The 24,633-nt window shown below is 40.9% G+C and overlaps 1 protein-coding gene across 3 annotated transcripts in view; it reads right to left on the bottom strand.

Moving 5' to 3' along the window:
* The window catches only part of TEX2 (testis expressed 2), a 118,574-nt gene that overhangs the window by 26,405 nt on the left and 67,536 nt on the right, over positions 1-24,633 (bottom strand). For all 3 annotated transcript variants that reach the window (XM_067547356.1, XM_067547357.1, XM_067547358.1), the window contains 5 exons: positions 16,458-16,658; positions 14,530-14,866; positions 12,948-13,192; positions 9,429-9,578; positions 4,693-4,792 (listed from right to left, as the gene is read on the bottom strand). In XM_067547356.1, coding sequence (XP_067403457.1) covers positions 4,693-4,792; positions 9,429-9,578; positions 12,948-13,192; positions 14,530-14,866; positions 16,458-16,658 — 1,033 coding nt within the window. The remainder of the gene's footprint in view (positions 1-4,692; positions 4,793-9,428; positions 9,579-12,947; positions 13,193-14,529; positions 14,867-16,457; positions 16,659-24,633) is intronic.

Genomic DNA, 24,633 nt, shown 5'->3' with positions numbered 1-24,633 from the left:
TAAAAATGTTAAACATCATAAGGCCAAGAACTGATCCCTGTGGGACTCCACTAGAAATGCATCCGCTCAACAATGATTCCCTGTTTACAATTACATTTTAAGACCTATGAGCCAACCTTTAATCCATTTAATGTGTGTTAAATTTCATCTTTCTAGCTTTTAAATCAAAATGTCATGTGGTACCAAGTGACATGCCTTACAGAAATATCAGTATACTATAATCAACACTTTTACCTTTATCAACCAAACTTGTGATCTCGTAAAAAATGTAAATTAGTTTGACAGCATCTATCTTCCATAAACCAATGTTTAGTTGCATTAATTACATTACCCTCCTTTAATTCCTTATTAATTGAGTCTCATGTCAGCCACTCCATTATCTTGTCTAGGACTGATGTCAGATTGACAGGCCTTTATTTACTTAGGTCATCCCATTTAGCCTTTTTAAATACTGGCACAACATTAGCTTTCTTCCAGTCTTCTGGCACTTTCTAGTGTTCCCAGACTTATTGAAAATCAACATTAACAGTTCAGCATGCTCCTCAGCCAACTCTTTTAAAACTCAGATTCAGGTTGTCAGGATCTGCTGATTTAAAAACATCTGACTTTAGTAACTCCAGTTTAACTTCCTCCTGAGATACATGTGGAATGGAAAAGGTATTATAATATGATACGATTAGCTTTTCTTCCCCAAATAGAGAGAGAAATATTGATTTAATACTTCTGCCTTTTTGATAATTCTACCATTTCCATCTAGTAATGGACAAATACCATTATTAGGATTCTTTTTGTTCCTAATATATTTTAAAACTCCTTATTGTCCTTATCTTTGCTGGTCATAGTTTTCTCTTTGTGTTCCTTTGCTTCCCTCTCCATTTTTCTATCATTCCTAGCTTCTGATTTATAGTCATTACTATCAACTTCCCTTTCTCTCTTATTTGTTATATTTTATTTATTTATATACTGTGTATTTTAAATAACTGCTTTCATCTCCTCTCTAAACCAGGTCACCTTTTTAACCAATACAGCTTTCTTCCTTTTTTGTGTCTTTTTGGGCTTCTAGTAAAGTATTCTTAAACAATTTCCTATGACCCTTCGCAGTTTTCTGATTAAATTTTCCTCCCAGCTGATCTGTCTCAAAATTGTTTTAAGTTTTGTGAAATTAGCTCTTAAAGTACTTTAATCATTTTTAGCCATCCCACCTCTTAAGTCAAGAACAGTACTGTATTTTGACTGCAAAAGGCTGATACTAGTAAGCGTGATTTCTGACCATGGTATAATCACTGATTCGGATGCTGTTTCAACTGCTACAAAACCAAAACTATAAACAGAATCATACAAGTCTCTGGTACCAAAGAAGAATATAAGAAGTAACATGTCCATCATAAGCAATTACTCAGGGGCTTGTTGTCTTAGTAGTGCACATCTAAAATTGCTTCATCTCTATTGAAGAACCAATGACAGAGGCCGGGGCTCCCCAGGGCTTTATAAGTGACATAAGCAGAAAAGCACAGGAGCTAGTAACATGAACCTATTTCTGTCAAAAAGATATGCCAAATAGAAATGCCTTAAACTAAACAGACAAAGAATATAGTAATGGAAGCTACTTGCAAATGGGAAATCAGATACAATTACCACCAGTAAGCGTGGCTTAATGTTGAAGAAAATTATCAGACCATAAAGTGGTCTGCTAAATTCACTTCTTTCAAAGTATTTTCAAGCTTTAAAAAAAAAAAAAAAGCCCTACAACTGGAGAAAAACTACTAAAAATAATTGAAGACTTCATTAGCAATATTACTTTTAACAGAAATGGGATCACAGATGAATTGTAGCTAGGGAACAAGCAACATGTTCCAATTCCCAGATACTTCATTGCATACTAGATTATTTCACCTATTGAATTTCTATTTCCCTCAGGAAAAAATAGGTTCCATTTCCAGCAGCAGTGAAACTATTTGCTGTCTTAGAACACAAACTTTAAGACTCAGTGAAAAATGAACATTTTATTAAAGCTGGCTATGGAGCGCCAACCACATGCCAGGTGTTTTACAGGCAAGCTTTCAGCCCCCAAAAGAGTTTACAATACAGGAAGATGATGGTGTTTGGATGGAATAATCAGTGGTGATTCAGTGGTGGTGATTAGTATGTTTCTAGATACTTCCATGATCATTTTGTTTGCAGTTTGTAGAAATGAACGGAGTTTAATCTTTTGCTAACTCAACCTCTGTGACTTAAAGGCTCTATAAGGTTCTCCAAATTCCCCACAACTGAGGCAATTATAAATCAATGCTGACTCATGTTATGATTAGTCTGGGCATGGTTAGGATCCAGACTTTGCTTGCTGAGTGCCAGCTGAAGCAAGTTCTTATTCTGACATCTCTGCGGCTCAACTATCTGAAAGATGGGAAAATGGCTTTAGAGAGAGACTAAGTTATGAAGCAGATGTGCAGGGATAGTAAACAACAGGCTCCCTTAAGTGAACATTTCCCCTTAGACCAATTAGAGCCTTCTATACCCTGGGTCAAATAAGCCTCCTGTAGATGAACTATATTCTTCAAAAACATTTCCAACAAGTCACCATCAAAGTTAAAACAGAAAAGAGAAGAGGTGGAATTTTAAAAGAAAAAGGTTTGCTAAAGGAGACAGCTAAAAATCATGCCCCATGGACACACTGAAAATCTAGTTCCTAGCTAACAGTTTTATATAATATCAGAACAGACTTCTATGTTAATAGGGAGAGGGAGAAGACCTACCTGCCCCCCTCTTTTTAAAAGTATTTGATGTACACTTAAATACACCCAGACCTTTTCCAAGCTATAACAAGCTGTCGATCTTCGAATTTTTTCAAAGAAGGATGTTTAAGCTATTCTTTGAGTGGATTGATAAAAAATCCTGCCTCTTTACGAAATTACCAAGGCAACAGAAGTCACGGCCATGACAAATACCTTGCTTTGGTGATAAGTAAAGCCCGAAAGAACCCAGATTCGGTTTCAGCTCCCAGGACTGGCAGGAAGAAAATCATCACTTAACTTAACAAGTGATCAACTTTGACATTAAAAGACAAGCACAAAACCCCACAATGCTATTTTTATACAGCCTCTTTTCAGAGCTCAGCCATATGTCTGTTTTCTGGTTTATTAGTATAGTATTCTGCTGAATCATTGTTTTCACAGAGCAAGGCTGCAGCTCTTGAATAGATGTCAGATCTGGGTTCTGCTATGACAAAGAACCAATAATCTAGGTGTGGAGAAATGATGCTGGATCCTCTACTACTTTGTACTCCCTCAAATTTTAACTTTACTTCTATAATTCTGTGAAGGTAGTGGTTTTCAGTTGGGAAGAGAAGATCATATTTCCTTAAAGTCGTCCTTGCTGTTCATCTATAAAAGTCATAACATTGGTGCCAGGCACTCAGTACCTTGCAGGACAAACCCGTAGGGGCTTTATTTAGCACTCCTTCCCTCAAGCAAAACTCATATTGAAATCCATGGGCCAAGTTCTGCTCTCAGCAGTTCCACTGGAGTAGAACTGGAGGAAGAGGGAAAGTCGGTCTTTTGTCAGAGTAAGTTTTGCTAAAGAGAACCCTTAAAGTGGGCTGCTATTCCCAAGTTTACCAGATCCCAGCCTCCTGCACCAGTCTACATCGTCTATAAAACTTTTCAGACACACAGCATATTTGGAGGGCTAAAGACACTTTATAATCACTGAATGTCAGCAGTTTTACAAATCCATTCTTAATAACAGTAGCCAAATGAGAAATTAAAGAGGGACACTTAGATAGTTTAAACCCAGATCTTGAGCTTTGTTTAGAAAAAGTTTTGCAGAACATCAGAGAAACAATTGTGAGGTGGTTCTGTTTGTGTTTTTTTAATATTTTAGTGGAAATAGTTTAGGTTGCAGACACTAGGGAATGTTTACATCCAACTACTGTAGCAGTAAACAATAAAAGGAAATGAGGAATAAAAATGGACTAGAATCACAAGTGAAGCTAGCTGTGTGTCCAAATTGAATGAAACTGAAAAAGTAAACAAGTCACAAATGGTCAAGGGTAACTACAGGGTTATTTTAAAAAATATAAAGGTTATTAGTAACACTGGGTAAGGTGTTTTTAAAATAAATAGTTTATAACTTGACAATGTGTGGGGCAGCGGCCCCTTGCCATGCCTCTCTTTGGTGTCTCTCTGGACCACAAAAGACTCTGAGACCCTCAAGCGTGCAGTCACCAGTGGTTTATTTACAACGTTCACAAGAATCTCCCACCACCATACAGGGCCTTACCTGGACCAGCTGTCACTGGGGCTGCTCAGGGTCCAGGGAGACAGGCAACACCTCTGCACTCCCCCCTCCCCCCGACTCCTTTCCCCCTCTGGCCTCTCAAACCCTCTGGGGCCTGGCTTATAAACCCTGCTGGGCCAGCAGGACAGCTGCAGCTCATGGCTTAATCACACCCCTGGGAGGCTGCTGAGCCTGTGCCCATGTGCAACTGCCTCCCCTCAGGCAATCAAGCCCCAGCCCAGCTACCGGCTCTGCTGCCCCTGAGCTGGCTAAACTAGCATGGCAGGGGACTGGCTAGGGGTTCATTCCCCCAGCACCTGTCACAGTGTCCTTTTAATTCTGCAATAGAAGCAAAACAATCAACATCCCTTTTACCATCAACATGAGAAATTCCTGTTCAAACCAAGGGTTCATTACCTTTGTGATCAACAGAAGGTTTGAAGGCTTGAAGGATCTTCGGCACCGCTACTCCCATGTCAAGTTCGGTTAGCGTTAGCTCATTCATGAAATATGGCAGCTGGAAGAAAGGACAGAATGCAAAATCAAGTTAATTTTAATGGAACTATAAAGAAACAGGGTGTTCTGTAGTATTTGGATGGCCATTACAGTATATTAGACTTGAAAAAACATTTAACTGAGGTACCAATGAAAGGACACAAAATTATGATTACATGCAGAAGTTTGAATTCTAGGACCTAGCATTCCTTTATTTGAAAATGATACTTTAGAGGGTGGTTTGGTGTATGAACTCTAAGCCAATGTATTTTTAATATTTCCATTCCAATCAGTTTTGCATCTTACAATTGTATGTGTGCACCCAATCAAGAATAAAAGTTTCAACCTACATTATTAGGTTCATACATTGTCAAACATTTGTATTCCATATTTGACTAATAAGTGAATAGTATCAGTGAAAACAAACAAAAGGTTTAGACCAAGAAAAAAGTGTAGATATTGGGCAGTTTGCCAGGTTTAAAATGAAGTGTTTTTTTTAAATTAACATGTTAACTTCAGTTACACACTTTTTAATAGAGAAATTCTGCAGTTAGGCTGATATCTTAAAATAATAAGATCATCACTATTTTTATCCACAGCAAACTCTGCCTTCGGTCTATGCCTTTTATCCTACATCATGTTACTAGTACTATAGACTAAATATAGTTTACTATAGACTGTGCACAAACATACAAAATAGGGATATAGAATAAAAGCATCTGAATGATCAACTATACATTATTAAGACAAACAGAACCCTGTAAGCAAAGATACTTTCATGCTAAATCCCAGTGATAAGTGCATATACAATTTCAAACACATATATGTCCTAAACTGTGTTATACATGGTGAAGTAATCCTCATTTTTCTTTCTTGTTGCTGGAGGCTCATACATTTCCTAACCCACACTACCCCATGCTATGCTGCTAATCAGTCACAGTACAGATACTTTGCCTCTCTGCCTCCCTCCTAGTTGTCCCTTGGCCTAAGTGAAGAGATAAGACAAACAGCTAAACAGCTCTTTTAATTAATGGAAGAGTATTAATTTCAAGAAAAATTCTGTAGGTGAGAAAGTACATTATGAACACACTCAAGCAGTCCTTAATTAGAACTGAGTAAGTTGACCTGACTGAGTCTCTTGCAGCACTTGGGCCAACCAGGATAATGCTGCCTTTTCTACTTTTGCCCAAGACGCAGCAATTCCCCGTCTCACAGCATGGATTAATAATAAATAGAGGGAAGAGGAACTTCTGCTTGGTTTAGATTGGTGCCATCGCTGACAGCATTACAGAGTTCAAAGTTGGCAGATACAGAGAATAATGTAATAACATTCCTGCTGAGATTCCTGGAGGAATTAAGGGAAGGAGGAATGTGGGCGGGAAATGAAAAAGGCTGCTATTTGGCTAGTCAAAGTAAGGGAAAGTTTCTATCAAGATGCTCAGCAGGGTCAAGACTATTCTCAGCTGGTTGCACAGTAATCAGGCTGCTATAAAGGTCATATAATAAAGTAATGCAGCTTGCAAGAGGAAGAGGGTTAAATGGGCTGTTTGACCTAAGTCGAGGACAGCCTTGAACACACACAATGAGCACACTTTTGAGGAGTACAATAATCTCAACAGCACAAGGCACCAGGATCAAATGGGGAAGCAACTAAGTGCCCAACATCCTCCCCAATGATAGGAGGCCACCATTTTGGAGAGTCACATGCCATTAATTGGGGCCCTAGAGATCTTGGGCTCATCACCATGTACAGCACTTTACAAGTTACATAGCCATTGCTGAACAATGACATTTAAAACATTAAAGGCTAGACTATGGCATTTAGGGGTGGTTTGGAGCCAAAACCTCAGGAGCTGCTTGAGAAAATATCATGCCACACAAACTCTTTAACGTTGCTTCCCTCGTGGAAAAAATCATTTTTAAGACTTCAGAGAAAAGCCATGTGCCTCCTGAGAAGTCCAGAAGCAGCACAAAAGATTTATCACCTTCTCCCACTTTACCTTTTCACTGACATGAAAGAAAGCTGGGAAACGATAGGCTTATTGTGAAAACTTTTTTAACATTCTTCTTGTATAACTCAGTATTACACAAACTAGTTTGTTTAGTATAATTCCTCCTATTACAAAATTGCTTTCAGAGAAGTGACTAGAAAAAAGTAAATCAAAAGAGCTCCTTAAACCAAAGTACTAAAAAAATCTGGGTAAGAGGGTGGGGAACTATAATGCAAGACAGGCACTAAGTGTTTCAGTATAATAGGTCATTAACATTATATTCTACCCAGATGTCTTTCTAGACACCACACTGCTGTCAGTTCCCATCCTCTTGCTCCCATTTTGGATAATTAAACAACCTACCTTTCATGGTGCATTGCACAAATATAGCACTTCCAATTAAAAGGTTTTTACAAAGCAAAGAGAACTGAAATGGGGAAGTAAATTTGTGAGCACAACAGATTTATATTCAAATCAGATCAGATGGTTTTCCTGTTCCTGCAAGTATCTTTCACAAAAAAACCAAAAGGGTTAAAAAGCTAGCTGCACAAGTGAATTATTAAAATTATTAGCATTTAAAAGATATGGGTGTCTAGTCTGAGTTCCTTTTTTTAAAAAAAAATATTGTGAATTTATTGCTCATGAAGAGTGCTGGCTTATTTGAATCCTGAGTCAGTGGAAGGAGCCCACTAAAACAAAAGGCCCATCTGCTCAAAATAAGGGTGGGCCCATAGACACCAGAACTCAACAGAGGACAAAGAATGAAACAGAGGCAGGCCAAAGGAGCAAAACAAGTGACCCAAAGGGGGACACCAAGCAAAGAACTCCAGACAACATCCACTGCTCAAAGGAGTCCTCTGGACTCTACCTAAAGGAACTCTGCCTGGATTTGTGAATGAATGAGGGACCAGACAAAGGCCCTCAAATCTCTGGCTTGGTCACACTTATCTCCGCGATTCGGCGGCAGTCGACAGGAGTTACGCAAAGTACGCAAAGAACATGCATAACTCCCGTCGACGTCTGTGCTTCTCTTCTGCGCGCCATCTTCACTACACTGCACCGACGGGAACAACACTACGCCACTTGCCAGGGTGGATTAATAACACATCGACTTCTGGATTGACTGAGTGGGTCTTCACTGACCACTCAGTCGATCCAGATAAGTCAATCTGATGGCAGCGACTTTGCCGCCACCAATGTAGACGTAGCCACAGTGAACCACCCCGGACAGTGAAGCTTTCTGCCATGCACAGGTTTTTCCACAATGTCCTGCAATATGCCTCCAACTGAGTGGGAAGGATTATGTCTCTGAGTCAGAGGTCAGTTCCATCTCCATGGCCCAAGGCAGTCCTTGGCCTTCCTGCTGACACTGCTTATGGTACCTGTTGTGGGGGTAGATTTTTGTGCTGTGGACAACTCCACACTAAAGATGATGCTGACACCACTAACACATTCCTCACAGGACACCAAACCAACAGAGGGGGCAACTTAGTTACCAGCAGACTGAATTTGCACTGACTGCCAAGGAAATGAAATGCTCAGAATGGTACAAGGGCAGCAAACGAGTGAAAATATATTGCACATCTCTAGTGCCCTCTACATTTATGGTGTTTGTCAGCATTTCATTTCTCTCTACCCCCATTCCAATTTTTGGCCCTCAAAACTGTTCTCAAGATGTTTTAATAGGTTGCTTCAGTGGTTGTGGAAACAGCCATATATAGAATTAGTTAATTGCTTATTTCCAGTAGCACAAGGAGCACACTCTCACAGCTGGTTTTGGCAGCTAAATTCCAGTGCTGGTTACAGCAGGCCCACTCCTTCCTTTGTGTTTAGGAACAGACTGATGAACGCCCCTCCATTCCACCCCACAAGTTGTTGAACAAACCTGTGATTAGCTGCTGCTATTTGGAAGAGTTTGAGAGTGCAAGAGGCAGGCCATGAAAGTCAGTCAAAAGCCTCTCTCTTTCTTTTGAACTTATGCATTAGATAACACAATTATACCCCTTTGCCCTTCAGACAGCTGCTGACTTGACCACTACTCCCACAGAGATCTTTGTGTATAATGGATTTCTGAATTTAAAGTGTGTTCATATGGGCATAATTACAGCTACCTGGTCCCCACCTCTTCCTGTTGTCAATACACCATTTCCAAAAATAGTTTTAATTTTACTGAAATCCTGAATCCTCATCAGGGGCTCCTGTTCGTAGTATTAGTGCCAGGGATTAGAGCGCCAACCAACTATAGCACAATGGGTTTGCAACGTAACATTAACTGTAGAGATTTGTTGGTCAAGCAAGCTTAAAATGCTGTAATACTACTGCTCAATGCTAATACAGTAATACTTTTCACGTCTATCAGAAAACTTCTGTGTTGCAAACATCTAGGAATTCAGTCTCCATCCTCCTGTGAAGCAAGCAATAATTATTATCCATATTTTTCAGTCAGGCCAAGAGACTCGGCCAAGATGTCAGAGTGAAATCTGTGGCAGAGCTGGAGTATGTCTAACTACTCTTTTTGTCATTAACAGAGTTTGAGATGCTAAAAAAAGTACAAGATATTTCAAAAAGTATATTTTAAATAAAATGCCTTTATAAATGTTAGTAAACTCAAAAAAATCCATTTTTATGCTGGAGAATAGAAAGTGCAAACCTCCCCTGGAGAGATACCTTTATTTTGCTCAGTTTCATTTGGATCTTCTTGGACACAAGATCAGACCAGTACTTTTCTCCTAAGAAATCCCAAAATATTCTTCCAAGCAAAGCATTTACCCATGCCTCCTGTTTCTCTTCTTCAGCTACAGTATGGATATCTGGCAACTGGCAAGAAAAACATCATTCAGCTATGAAGCACAATTTAGACAATCTAGTCACTGCATGAAGAAATATTTTCATCTAGGTCTTGTCTACATTGGGAACTTCATACTGTTCATTAACCTGTATTAAAATAATGTCTACACTGACTGTTTAACAAGGACTGTAATTTTCAAAATCATGTAAAGGGATCACAGTTAACCGTAGTGGTTTGCTAATGCAATACAATTCCTGCTTAAAAACAAATCAGATAAGTTTAGTGTTACAGTCAACTTAATCTTGATGTGCATGTTTAAACTTACAGGAGGTAGGAAGTAACTGCGATATTTCCCAATCAATACTGTTTAGTGATGCGTTTTCAAGCTGCTTGTAAATTAATTGCAAAGTTAGAAATTTTATGGCCTGTGTTATTTTAATTTAAAAAGGTAACAACTGACATAAGTACATCTAATTGTTCCGGGAGTGTGTATGGAGAAAGTTTTTGCTCAGAAATCTCAGGAGACTGTATGTTCTGAATAATGCTCTAAGAAGTTTCTTTTATATAAAAGCCTAGTTTTAATTTTATTGTCAGAAAAGCCCCACATTCTAAATTGTCATGGAACATATATTACCCAAGCTAGCATTAAGAGTCACTGATGGGATTTTTCATTAAATAAAATTGATTTTTAAATGCCAGTTTCTCTGCTTTGAGGTGATGCAGAGTTGATTTTCCTGAGGCAGTGTAGATTGCACATTTCCATGCTACTCTAGATCTCATTAAAAAGAAACAAGTTTAAAAGGGAAAAACGGCAGCAGGCAGTAAATTTGCAGTGATAAACAGACACGCTGATAATATACATGGCACATGTTGCCTCAGTCTAATAATCCTTTCATGTTCACCAAGACGACTGTCCTAAAATAACAATTATAAACAGGATATGCATAGACTCTGTGCTCTCTGAGAAGCTCCACAATTTATCAATAAGTGACTCTAAATAACGTTAAAATCTGCCATAGGAGAAGGGCTATAGTGCTGATGGCAGTTTGCCTAGCACCTTAGGAGGTGACACATTATTTTTCTCATGACAGAAGGATCAAGTTACCCAAGCATGGACTCTGATACGGCAATAGCTTGAGTTGAAGTGCATTTAGTTTCACTAGCTACAACAAGATTTCCCCCTGCTCCACAGTATCTTGGTTTTATTTTTTTACTTTTCTGTATTGTTGATACTTTACACATATATCCCTGTAGATAAAAATGGAACCATTCTTTTACCATTTTAGATTAACATGTATCCCCTCTGCTTCAAACTTTTGTTTTAGCACAGCAACCAGGTAGACACAGTGGCTGCTCTGAAATCAGCTGGACGGCATTTCTTTGCAACCTTAATATTCCCAAGGGTTGTGACTTTATGCAAAAAGAGAACTTGCTGGGTTGCTAGGTTCTGTTATAACCCCAATTCTTACCAGCACCACTGTCCTACTTCTACACGTAAGCCTGATGTGTGTTTGGTTCAGTATTGCAACTAATCATTGCTTCAGAGATTGATTGAGTGGCCAAGATCTCTCCCAGCTAGGGCCAATGAGCACCGAGTGGGCTCATATCATGTACTCTGTACATGCTCCTCCTTAACTGAACTGTATGAGGACCCTGAAGTGCAGATATTTTACATGAAAAAATATATTAAATAAACTGGGGTCACACTTGATATTAAAGTTCCATTTATTATGGATAAATGAATGATTAATAGGTGTTTTAATAAGTAGTTGAGCAATTATAGAGTTCAACAGGTGAAGAGGTTTCTGATAAACCATGATTTATCTCTAACACTCACTGGCATATAACACATACTACTCATGTGTATAACACGCTTATAACATCTGTTAATCATTTAGTAACCCTTTATAAATTGAAACAATACACAGCATGACCAATTAACCCATGGCTTAGTTTTTGTGAGGAAAGTTGTATCTGAAAGCAAGTTGAGTCTAAATAGGAGAGAGTAATTCCATTGCTTTCACACAATTAACTCTTAGTTTCTACTGCAGGAGCCCTTCCAGGTCTTTGGTCTTGGAAACCAAACACTCAAAAGGTCATCAGATGAAAGTTACCCTAGTGGTGAAATCCTGACCCTATCTGAGTCAATGGGACAATCATATCACCCTAGAAGGAAAAAAAACCAACTACTTTCCTTTGAATGAATTAAAAATATATATCCTGAAAAATGCATTTATAGGATATAAAGGACTGGAGAGATGAACCAGCTTTTTAAACATGGATAGAAAAACACTCTGGTTCCTGAGCCAATTTGTGTTTATTCCTAGTGTACTCCCATGTAGTTTAGAAAAGAGAATAGTGGAAGCTTTTAAGTAGCACAACTTAGGCTGAGGGAAGGAACAGGGAAAATATTCTGTTTGGAAGTGTCCAGTGTATTGCACACACAAAAACTGCCAGAGATCATAAATGCAGAGGTAAGCAGAACAATTGTGCATAGTGGTTATAAGTGCACTGAAATTCTTCTTCAGATTATCAATTAAAGTCGACTGAATTGTTGACCATTCCGGGCTGAAAACAGAATACATATTACATAGCTTCACAGAACAATTCCCCACTTACATGCATCTGAGGATAGGCTCATCCTAAAATAATCCCATCTGTGGGATGGCAGAGGTACTTGGATATAATGGAATGTTTATAAACTCCCCACAAGAAAGATTATCTAATGAGAATAAACTCTCCTCACTCAGCACTTAAAATAGCAGTTATGGCTGAAAAAGGAACTTTAAAAATGACTCCCTCCTGATTTCAGCACATCTGCACACCAAGTACAGTTTTAGTTGGATCTGCTGAACATTAAACAAAAAAGTTAGTTGATATAATTTTTTCACTACTCTTAATATTGCAGCATGAGCACAGCGATAGGAGACTGTATCGTGGCTCACCCATCAACAAAACAGGTAACTACATATTTATTGTAGGGACTAATTCTGCTGCCCTCAGTTACCCCTGTGTTAACCCCCACTGAAGGAAGTGAACAGCTGATGGCAAACTTGGCCTGCAAAATCATTTTTGGTGCTGATGTCACACAAGCCAGGAGAACATAACTGGACTTTGGAGATCCCAGGTTGAGCCTAAAGGGCTGACACTTAAAAACGATGTCCTCATAAGTAAGCAAGTATGATCTGGACATATCAGCAATTAAGCAAGCACAAAGGACAAATACAGAGCCCCACAATGCCATTTTTACAAAGTCAGTTTTCAGAATAGAATTGTACTTTCAAGGCTTACTGTATTTTTCCTTCTATACAATCTATACTTTTAAAGCAATAAGCATCAAAAAAAGTAACAGGACCTTAAAACGTGTCTCATGGAAGTAGCTAAACACAGCGCTTTACCTTTTTCACAGAAGTAGGGCTACTGTCTGCACTACGGACAGGACTAACCACAGGGCTTTTATTTTCTTGCGGAACACACTTTGCCATGTATACATTGTAGTCCAAAAGCATTTTCTGTCTCACGTTGCCTGCCAGCTCCTTTTGCTTAGGCTGGGACATTTCTTCTATGCTTCCTTTGCTGCTGCTGCGACTGTGTGTAAGTATTCCAGACTGGCTATTGGTTCTACTGTGGGATGGCAAGAACCCTAAAGCAGGAGAAACAGCTATTAACAAAGGCAAGGTGGAGAGAAACAGCAAAGCAAGTAGCAGACCACATGAAAACTGATGGCTTTAGAGTATCAAGCATGAAGGATGTTTATCACTTTAGTGATGCTAGATTTTTTTGTTTAAACAGATGGCTACAAGGTTATTTGTGCTTAATTTGTTTAATAAAAGGTATAGTTCAAAGAAGTGATTTCCCATCACTTTTTTAATGCTACAATACATTCCATAGTTATATGTTTAGATGGCCTTAAATGCTAATTTGCGAGTATTTAGAATAATTTACTATCCAGCAGCAACGCATGCAACTGGAAATGTCCAATTCCTGAGTTACCCAATTCACATGCAAGCGGGTCTGTGGTCATCTGTACAACATATGCTTGATTTTCAGGTAGTTTTGCTGAGGAGTGCCTAGGGCAAGTACAGACTATATTTCATTTTAGACTATAAGGGTTAAATAGATTGTCCAAGGATCTGAATATTTGAAGTTTACAATCCTCAGGAGAAATACACAAAATACCACTTTTGAATTTGCATTTCAAGTACCTATGTTCCAGAAATTATGTCTACATATTTCAAGAGAAAAATTCATAATAGGGAAGAATGATAAGGAGAAGGAAAGGAAATTTAAGATTACACCAAAGGATGCTTTTTAATTAATACTTCAAACACTTGACCCAAGCGTTAAAGTTCTTATTAGGAAGATTTCCCTCCATGTACCATGTTTCTTGTTTGTTGGGGCAGATATTAAGGCAACAGGATTTCACATTTAGAGAGCACTGTAAGCATACATGGCCCTTAACAAAAATACGTATTTGTGTGAATCTACCTCTGGAGGCGTTTAATATTTTCACAAAAAGGAGGGGGGGGGAGGGCGGAATAAGTAAAAAATTACAGACCTAATCCCTATACCTACTGAAGGTCAGCTGCAAAACTCATTGACTTTAACAGTGCAGGACTGAATCCTTTTTGTAAAATTATTCAAATCTTTAAAATATGAAAATCAATTGATACTAAAGAAAATAAATTTAAAACAATTTATATGTAAGGGGTTACAACCACACACAATTATATTTTAGTAATAGATGATCTCTAAAAACCTGTTCAATTACAATTATAGGGAATATCTAATTCTGCATGATTATTTTTGCACTTGCTTTTTAAGAGCTAATATTTAAAATTGGTTCATTACAAACAACACTAGCAACACATTCAGTTTTATGGAAGGTTTTTCTGTACTTATTGTAACTCCCTTTATAAAACTTTACCTTAGTTAATTTAAAAAAAGAGATGCTGGTTATTTGTATGAGATCATCTGTACCTGGCTTGTTTCCACATAAACTGAGTGGCTTCTTCGCTTCAGACTTTAACTTGGAAGCCAAAAGGAATCTCCTAAACCATTCCTCCTTCTCCCTACCCGTTCTTCCAAACAGATAAAGTATTTGATCCTTCTGGCTAATGGGTTTTGCTCCATCTTGAGGTTTTTTAGATTCTTCACCGCCTAAGTTTAAATTTTCTGCAGGTGACTTTTCTTCTAAGTTCTCTTTATCAGTCTGGGCCTTAGCCATAAAGTCATCTTGTCTAGCAAGTTCAATGCAAACAGGATACTTTTTATTCCAAATTCGTTTTCGAGCCAGACTCTTGGGAACCAGATAAATCTGTGAAACAAAAAGTGAGATGGTTAGATGGATCAAAAAAAAAAAAAAAAAAAGAATGAAAACTCAAACAAAACAAAAAGAGAAATTCTATATGAATCAATATCTTCTCCACTCATAAATTAATGTATAGCACTGTGCATTAAGTGATGAAAATAGCCAGATTTCACCTCAAAGATGTTGAATGATCTCAGTCCCCACTGGATTTAATGAGAATGGTGGATGGTCCACTCACTGACATATCAACAGCCCCATACTTGCTAAGCCTTCTAACAAATGATATGGCTTAGCAAGAAGTCTTATTTAAACCGGGACACACACAGGTAGTTTATACTCCTGGAATCAAGTGAATACACAAGACTCTCAGCTTTCATTTTAAAAAAAGGTTTTCAACTCTCATTGTGCAAAATAAATAAATAAATAAAAAAGCTTGAAAATATGACCCTCAGAAAACAGAAGGTAAAGAATCCCAAAATTATTTAATTTTAAGTCTTTATGACATTTAGGAGTCCAATTTTTGAATGCTCGAGGTTTGCTATACTGGTAATATGTGACTGCATAGAAACCAGAAAGTGAAACTGACTATTTGATGGTCATATTCCAAACTGAGTAAATGCAAACAGCACCCAAATATAAGTAGAGAGAAGGGATTTCTTTAAAGAAAAAATGTCTTACCTAGACTGTCCCTTTAAAAGGACTGCCATGAACTGTACTTTTTAGCATACTGAGGGTAATGAACTTAAATTCCATTATTAGCTCATTACATCTGGGGCACTCTTTTCTTGTGTAATGAATTTTGTAATGAAAAACCCCATCCTTCTTTCAGTCAGATTTTAGATACCACTAAGAACCACCAACCATGTCCTGTCGTACTGAGCTATAAAACTGTTCAATCGCGATTTTGAAGTGTTATAGTTAAAATGTTTCCAGCAAGTGAAAATATGCACCGAGGATAGGAATCTTTGCAAATTTCCACCTCATCTTCCTATCATGGAAGTAGTTCGGGGTTTAGCCCCTGTAGGAGCAGATCTTTGGAGATCAATGAAGACCTATTGCCTCTTCAGTTTTATTTATTCTTCCCTTCCCCCAACCCCAGACTCCACTATAGCAGGGGTTGCTCCTTCACCTTTGCTGCCAATGCCTCTCTGTGGCCACCATCCCCTGTGACACACTGGGATATCATGCAAGATAATTCTGATGTAGTCAGCTTTATTTTATGCTTACATCCTCCACAGATTTGGGGGAGGGGCAATTTAGGGCAAACGTGTCCCCAGCCTCATTTCTTCCCACTCCTATCTTGATTCACAGAAACCCACAACCCACTGTGCACTTACCTAAAGGGGGACTTCCACAGCAGTGTAGTGGGAAGAGACATGATGCAGCAGAACTGTCCCATCCATCCATCCATCCATCCATCCACCCACCCACCACTGCTGCATCCAAGCAATTTGTGTTCCTTCCATTTGTGCAACAGCAAAAATGATTTAGTCTCCCTGTCCCCTTTTTAACTTTTCAAGAGGATGACAGCAGAAATTAAACCAACTTTCACTACACTACTTTATGGAAATCAGCAGCATAACTAAATAGAACTCACCTTGCTATCCGTAAGTTCATACATTTTCTGGGCAATGTAGGTGACATCAGGCTTAGATTCATTGTAGATAGCCCTTCTGGAGATGTTTTTATTGGGTTTTGAAAGTCTTAAAGTGCTTCCTTCAAGTCGCACATAGACAGAGTGAGTCAATGTAGCATGGTAAGTTTCTGGATCATAATTATAAATTTCATTCATCCATCCCTACAAAAGGAAATATTTGTTAATTGATATCGAAGTAACTGGCAACCTGATGTAGTATGAAAATAAAATTTTAAATAGCTGTCAACTATTTATAGGAAGACAGACTCCTTTCTTCCCATCTCATGTCATATATTGCATGGATGAATGCAATGAGGCAGTAGATGGGGCACCAGACTGCAGACAGGAGGGTACGATTCTATTCCGATCTCTAGCACTGGCTGTGTGTGACTTTGGGCAAAACAATTCACCTCACTGCACTTTTTTGTTTCCTTATCTGTATAACAGGGACAAATGTTTCTTACCCACCTTTATAAAGTGCTGTGAGATGTGTGTGTGAAAAGCTCTATATTTAAGTAATTGTTCCCAATCCTAGGGATACCAGATTAGCCAACAGAGGCACTGCGCAGAGGAAAGGAGCAGTGTATTACCCAGAGTACACATGCATGAGGACAACTCTGAAGACAATGTTTTCCTTGTCTTATCCTGCTAGATAACATACCTTAATAGTGACATCTGTATTTGTGCATTAAGAGCCTAGTCCGGCAAGGTTTTGAGCATCCTCAGTACTCAATGAAGTCAAATGGAAAATGAGGCTACTCAGCACCTTGCAGTCAAGCCCTAAGTCTGCACAGAAATAATCTTTACAATATTGGAGGAGGGCATGGGAGAGATGGGGGGGAAGGAAGAAAAAAAGTCTATGAATGTACATCTCTCAGTACCCTATTACAAATATCTTATACAAGCCACTATACAAAAAGTCAATAGATATTACTGCAGCACTGTAGTTAATTTAAATATTTTCCTATACAAAAAACAGGACAATATTTTAAGGCCCATTTACTTCATTGGGAGCTGTTGCCAGACAGTTTCTCAGAACAGACATTGCATAATTTTCTGAGAACTCTTAGGTGCCATTACATTAATGGTGCCTAAATTTTATTAATTTCACTACCTATTTGCATTTTTATCAACACCCACAAAACAAAATACTAGGAAAATTAAGCTATTTTATATGTTCAGTAGCCACCTCACTAAGTCAAACATTTCATTTAATTTAAACACACTGTCTGCTTTTGGATTTCACCAACACCAATACTAGCTTTTTGGAGTTGTTTTGTATTTTGGTTTTGTTTACACTGGACATAACCAGCCTACATATAAAGAAATACAAATGCATCAAGGAGACAGTTTGTAGAGTCAGGATGATTTACAGCCTGCACAGCAGGGTTTGTTTGTAATGGGCACACCCTTCTCCCTTGCTGGAAATTAAGCCAAAAAATTTCAGAGCAAACACAGCAACCAGTTTTGAGTTTTGAATTTCATCCAGAAATTCCAGCTGGAATTATCAAAGCACAAGGACAAAGCACAAGACTTACTTAAAGTCACAGCCTGTAAAAGTTCTCCCCCACCCACCGAAAAAGAAAAAAAAATTCTCCAAAGTAAGGTAGATCTTTGAGCTTTCTCTGGACTTCCTACAGCTATACAGACAGATGGGAATGCTTTTGAGGCAGTGGCTCTCACCAACACTCACCCACACCAGAGACTGCTCAGACTAGACCAATGTCCTCAGACTAGCTTCACACACACTGTTTCTTTTGGGGAAGAAAAATCAAGCCTTCTTCCCATCTCCTTTGGCCATAAAAGTTTTGATAATCCACCATACAAGGGATGGCAGCAAGAGACTAGAAAACCCTTCATCCAAAACAATCTTAGCACTGTATCTAAGAATTTCAGGATGCAGTCCTGTACGTGAGGCAGGTCTTACCTCTAGTCATGCCCAACTCCATCAAGCTCTCATGGAGGAAGAGAGGATTAAACTGGCAACATCCTCAGGGAACAATATACTTTGATCACCTTTGAGGTGTGGGCCGCTGCATGAGAGGGATCTGCCACACCTTCAGTCAGCGAGCTTGCTCAAGATCAGGTACAAAGACACAGCAACCCTGGCAGATGGGGGTCCTGATCCACATCACTTAACTCTGTCCTTTGTAGATTCCCGCACAAGTTTTAACTCAAAGTCAGCTGCCTGGAACAGATTCTGTAATACCCTGTGAAATACAGTATCCTTCTCTAAAGGGTCACTATTGTGGTGATCTTCCATAGTGGAAGAGCATTTTGTATTAAAGCCTTTCAACTCAGTCCAAATAGTAGATTTTTATCACCCCAATTCTTAGCCTGCATCTACACATTCGGCTAAATTGTGTGACAAGGCATGAAAAATAGTAAGAGCTCTGGGTAGCATCAACATTGGCTACACTGAGGCCCTCCAATGTTGAGACTAGAGCATTCTGTATTGGGAGACTAAACTCTGAAGGTGCAAGGGTCAGTCCTGAAACAAACAAGAGTTACAACTTTACAGGAAGAGCCTACACCTGCGGGCACAAAAAGAAGGGAATGCCTTGAAACTGACACTGTGGGCTTTGTGACAGCTCCAGAGGACGAGGAGCAATAACATATACTGATGCCCAAAATCAGTGTCCCGAGCACGTGAATGCAAGAAGGGGCCTTGTTATGAAGCTGCCTGGGAGCTGGGGGCTTTGACAGAAGCATTTCAGGGAGCTGTTGATCCCACAGTGCTCCTTGCACCAGCCACACATACAGAGCTTTTCCTTATCCAATGAGCCAGAATTCAGTACCACTGATTTCAAGAGACAAAACCTGAAGTGCATTGAGGACCTGATGCTTGCAGAACCCTCCATTCTGCTGGAAACCGTGCGCCAGCAGGACACTTCAATGTTGAAGCTGTCCCTCTGGGCTTACTGGGGGCCAGGTCTGCCCTGATATGCTCAGCACTTTGACAGCAAGTCCTGGCGCTCAGCTGTTGTGGCTGACTTGGGCTTTAATCTTGAGGGATTTTTTCTTTGAAGCACATGGGGCTGGCCTCGTGCTGGACTTATGGATGTCAACCTGGAGGTCCTCAAGGAGGGCTTGGATGTGCTCCAACTTTTCTTCAGATCTTAGGGTGGCACTTGCTGACATATCTTGTCCCTTCAGCATATTTTGGCCAACTGAGGCAAATGATGCCATCAATGTGGTTATGAGTATGGTATTGTCCTGTTCACTGACAGGGTTGAAGCTGCTGAGTAGTTTTCCTTCCTCCTTAGGTATCATACCTGCAAAAGAAAAAGACAGAGTACTGGTCGCCTGCAGGGAGCTCCTTCGCTGGCCACGGGTAAGACAGAACTGACTGGAATGTTCAGCAAGGGACACATGGCAGCTAAGATGCTTTGTGCTCATGCTCCATTCTGTTACTGTTATCATCAAGGGCCAAAAAACACTGCAAACTGAGCAGAAGTTCTGCCAGTCTCATGATAAGGAGCTCAGACTAGGAGTGAGACTCCTTCATGGATGGCAACTTTAGAGAATGTATTTTCTTTTTAAATTATGAAATAATAAATTAACTAGAGAAGCAAGGTGCATAAACTTTCCTATTCTGTCTAGGTACTTTTGTGACCCTTCTCACCATAAAAGAGTGCCTCAAACATAGTTAATTCTATCCTCGTAACACTTCAGAGTGTAGGAAAATGTTTTCCCTATTTCACAAGTCGGGATGAGAGGAACGACTAGCCTGAAGTCATAAAGGGACTCTGTGACAGAGCAGGGAATTGAACCTGTGGCTCTTGAATCCCCATCCAGAGCTCTCTCCATTACATCATCCTTCCTATCTAGTCTACAGTCACAATGCCAGTAATCACTCCATCACAGAATACTGTAACAAGGCTGCATAATTAGATACAATATATTTGTTGATTACACCACAACTGAAGATTCCATTTATATATATATATAACCTCATTATATAGCAGGAGAGACACCATCGAAGGTGGCCCCATTTTTTCACATGTAAAGCATTCAGTTGGAAAACAATCAGATAAAAATGAAATCAGCATCTTGTTTTCCTCTTCGTTTATATATTCCTGCCTCTTTTCTCAGCATGGCGGGACAATGAAATGAGAACACACCCACACAGCTTTACTGATCTCTGCCATGTGCTCCAGCTTTATGTTTAAAATAACAGGATTAGCTCTGTAATCAGCCAGTGTAAAAGATGGTTAGTCACCTTGTAACTGTTGGACATGAGCAACACATCTCGAAGAACAACAGTTACAAGGTGAATAACCGTCTTTTCTTCTTCAAGTGCTTGCTCATGTTGATTCCATTCTAGGTGACTAACAAGCAGTACCTTGCAGGTGGGTTTGGAGTTTACCGATGAGCTGTTTGCAGCACTGCTCTGCCGAAGCTGGCATCATCCTGCACCTGCTGAACCATAGCGTAGTGGGATACAAAGGTGTGCACAGATGACCACATAGCAACTTTGCATATGTCTTGAATGGGCACTTGTGCCAGGAATGCTGGAGAAGAGGTCTGTGCTCTGATCGAATGGGCTGTGACGCTTCTCAGAAGAGGAACCTTCACCTGCTCATAGCAGAACCTAATGCAGGAGGTTATCCAAGAGGAGATCCGCTGAGTAGAGACAGGTAGGTCCTTCATTCTGCCAGCTACCACCACCAAAAGCTGCATGGACTTATGGAACGGCTTTGTCCTTTTAATGTAAAATACTAGGGCTCTTCGCACGTCCAGCGTGTACCATCTCCACTCTTCTCTGAAGCATGCGACTTCGGAAAGAAGATCGGCAGGAAGATATCCTGGCTGAAATGACATTGGGACACCACCTTGGGAAAAAGGATGGGTAGGGCCTCAGCTGGACCTTGTCCTTATAAAAGACTGTGTAAGGTGGCTCCAAGGTAAGTGCCCTAATTTCAGATACCATTACCTTGGCTAGGAGGGTAACTAGAAAGGCCACTTTCCCTGACAGCAACAAGAGGGGACAGGTTGCCAAGAACTCAAACAGTGCCCCCGTGAGCTTGGAGGGGACCAAATAAACTTTCCTCCCAAACAAATCCAGTTTTTTTATTGTCTTTGTTTTTGGGAGTCGTGCCAGGTTGTCTGTCTGTCCCGTTCATTGGTGGCCGCTACCACCAGGGAAGCAGGGGGAGGGTGTGTGAACAAGTATTCAAACCCCTTCGTGGGAATGTAATACTTCTTCTCCGCTCTTTTAGAAATCAGTGGCAAGGGGGATGGTGTTTGCTACAGGGCTTTAACCACCTTGAGAACTCCTTTGTGGACTGGCAGGGTGACCTGGGCTGGCACCACACCTGCCAGCACATCAAAGAGGTTGTCCGATGTCTCCTTAAGTTCCTCTGCTTTCAACCCCAAGTTCGAGGCCATCCTTTTAAGGAGCTCTTAGTGGGCTCAGAAGTCATCTAGGGGAGCTGAATGCCCTGTCGTGACCACCTCATTTGGAGAGGATGACAACTGCCCCGGCGCAGGAGGTGGTGGCATCTCCCCTTGCTGCAGGAGGACCACTGTAGATGTCCCTTCCAGAGGGTCCAACTGACTCCAAAACAGAGCTGTGAATCTCTACTGGGGATGCTGGGGCTGCAGATTGCTTCCCCGATGACCTGAAGGAATAAGTTCCTGGGGCTACCGGGAACCCCCAGAGATTCCAGTATGGCCACTGAGCCAGCCACTGGCCCTGAGGCCAACCGGGAGTGGCCGGACAGGGACTTTGCTCCTGAACCCCAGGTCAATGATGTTGACCAGGATGGCCAGCTGAGGTTCTGTCCTCACCTGAGGAACAGCACTCACTTCCCGACGACCAGTGAAAGGCTGTGCCTGACCCCTTTCCTGCAGGACGGTGCCATGGAGAGATGAAGCGGTGTCTGGCCTCCCAAGCCCCCTGGTGCTCCAATGAACGCCGCTTCAGTGATGGGGAACACAATGTTGGCAACTGGTGGTATCGCTCCCTAGACCGGAGTCGCGCCAGAGAGGATCTTCGGTGGGAGGAGGAGTGGGATTGACGCCGCACTGCGAGTGAGTGTCTTGGTGCCGGGGATCGATAATGGCACTGATCATCCCTGGGCGAGCATCCAGATGTTGGCGACTGGGTTCTGCACAGTGAACTTATGGGCGAACTCGTCAGTGCCGAAGATAGCAATCGGTGCAAACTCCCCAAGGGTGAGCGCCTGCTAGACCAGGAGTGGGATCGGTGCCATCCCGCCAAATGCAAGGGAGGAGACCTCCACGGCTGATCTGACTTGTGGGGAGGAATGTCGGGGTTCTGGAGAGCGGTGCAGCCATTGGGGGGTCCCCATCGGGGGGTTCCCCTTCGACGCCAGTGCCTCCCCTTTTGCCTGCTCCATCTGGGGCATAGGCATTGGGGGCAAAGGCAGGCCATCGTGTCCCTTGCCACTTGAAATGCTTCCGGCATCGATGACACCACAAGCTGAAGAGGCCCTTTTCCACTCCCTGGAGTTGGAGGGGGCTCTCTCGGACGGTGCATGGCCCTAGGCGGCGAGCTCTGCTCCTGTTGAGTCTGCTCAGCCCGCTGGACCTATGATGGTCCCACGCTAAACTCCATGTCCTTGGTCTTCTTTGGCGTGGGGGAGCAATCCCTCTTTGATCGTTGTTTCTTCTGCTTCTTCTTCGACGGTGAAGAAGATCGGTGCCGTGATGGTTCCGGTGCCGGAGGGGCGCTCTGCACCGACATGGTGCTCGGCACCAAGAGTGAGCAGGACGCCTCTGAGGCTAGTCTTAAGGCAGCCTCCATCAGTAAGGACTTTAAATGGATTTCTCACTCCTTCTCAGTCCATGGTCTGAACGCCTTACAGATTCGGCACTTGTCCTTCTTGTGCGAATCCCCCAGAAACTTCAGGCAACTGTCATCGGGGTTGCTAAGCAGGAAGGATTTGCCACAAGTCTTACAGGGCTTGAAACCTGGAGATCGGGGCATGCCCAGCTGCCAGGCGGAGCTCCCTAAGGGGACCATATCTTAACTACTAAGCTATATACAACTAATGACTAACAAAACACACTAACTACTCAACTAACGACTACTTAAGGGAACACTTAAACACTAGAATTTAAGAGGCACTTGCAGTAGCAAGCAAAATGCAGTTCCAGTAACAGTCAGTGATGGAAAGAAGAAACTGAGGAGCATAGGGCTGGTGGCGCCTAATACTGTGGCATGTGCACGGGACTCCAGGGGGCACCAGAGCCAGCCCTACGGATACTGCTAAAGAGAACAAAACTCCGGTAACCATGCACGGGGGGCACGCATGCACTTAGAATGGAATTGACATGAGCGAACACTCAAAGAATAAAAACACTTCTAAAAATCCTGCCCTGATCATTCATTTGCTCTCTCTCTACTCAATAAGCCAAACAGAGGCTCTCTCTTCATTCAATACATGCTATTTCTCCAAACATTATTTTACTGGGGAGACAGGAATGGCGGCAAAGATTTTCAAAAGTGACTAGTGATTTTCAGCTGCCTAAGCTATCTCCACTTGGGCACCCAGAAATAGTCGCTTTTGAAGATCTTATCCATTATTCATACATGGTTCCTGCATAAGATGACACAGAGCATGACAAACAGCAAATAAAACAAGTTACTAGGTACTACTCATACTTATAGTTTAGTGCAAAGAACAAAGCTACAAAAAAAGTTAAGAAATTCAAGTTAGCTGTTACTTATTAATAATCCAGGCCATAATCAACACTTAAGGATATAATGTCTAATACAATGCTATTGGTCCATAAAACTCTGAAGGCCACACTACATGGACCTTTAATTCACGGCAAGCTGGAGTGCAACTCTACCCTGCACTAGCCTGCCACACACTGTCTGTGTGGACACTGCATGTTAATCCAGTTTCAAGGCAGGATAGATAAATCACACTAATGAACTGTTACTGTGCATCAATAGAGTCCACACAAATAGTGTGTTGCAGGCTAATACAGGTAAAATTCACACCTAAGCTTGTTGCAAAGAAAATATCTGCATATACAAGTCCTGAGTTTTCCTGATTTCTAAGGAAATTTCAAGATATTTCACAACAAATAAATTTGAATAGGACCATGAATAGATAAAAGCTGCATTATTTGAAGTCAAATGACAAGTCTTTGTCAAATG

Source organism: Emydura macquarii, unplaced genomic scaffold (genome assembly GCF_026122565.2).
Source record: "Emydura macquarii macquarii isolate MOO-44397 ecotype Brisbane River unplaced genomic scaffold, CSIRO-AGI_Emac_v2 contig_1230, whole genome shotgun sequence".
NCBI classification, from domain to species: Eukaryota; Metazoa; Chordata; order Testudines; family Chelidae; genus Emydura; species Emydura macquarii.
The sequence above is the reverse complement of the archived record's forward strand: the minus strand, read 5'-3'. Positions and strand labels throughout refer to the sequence as shown.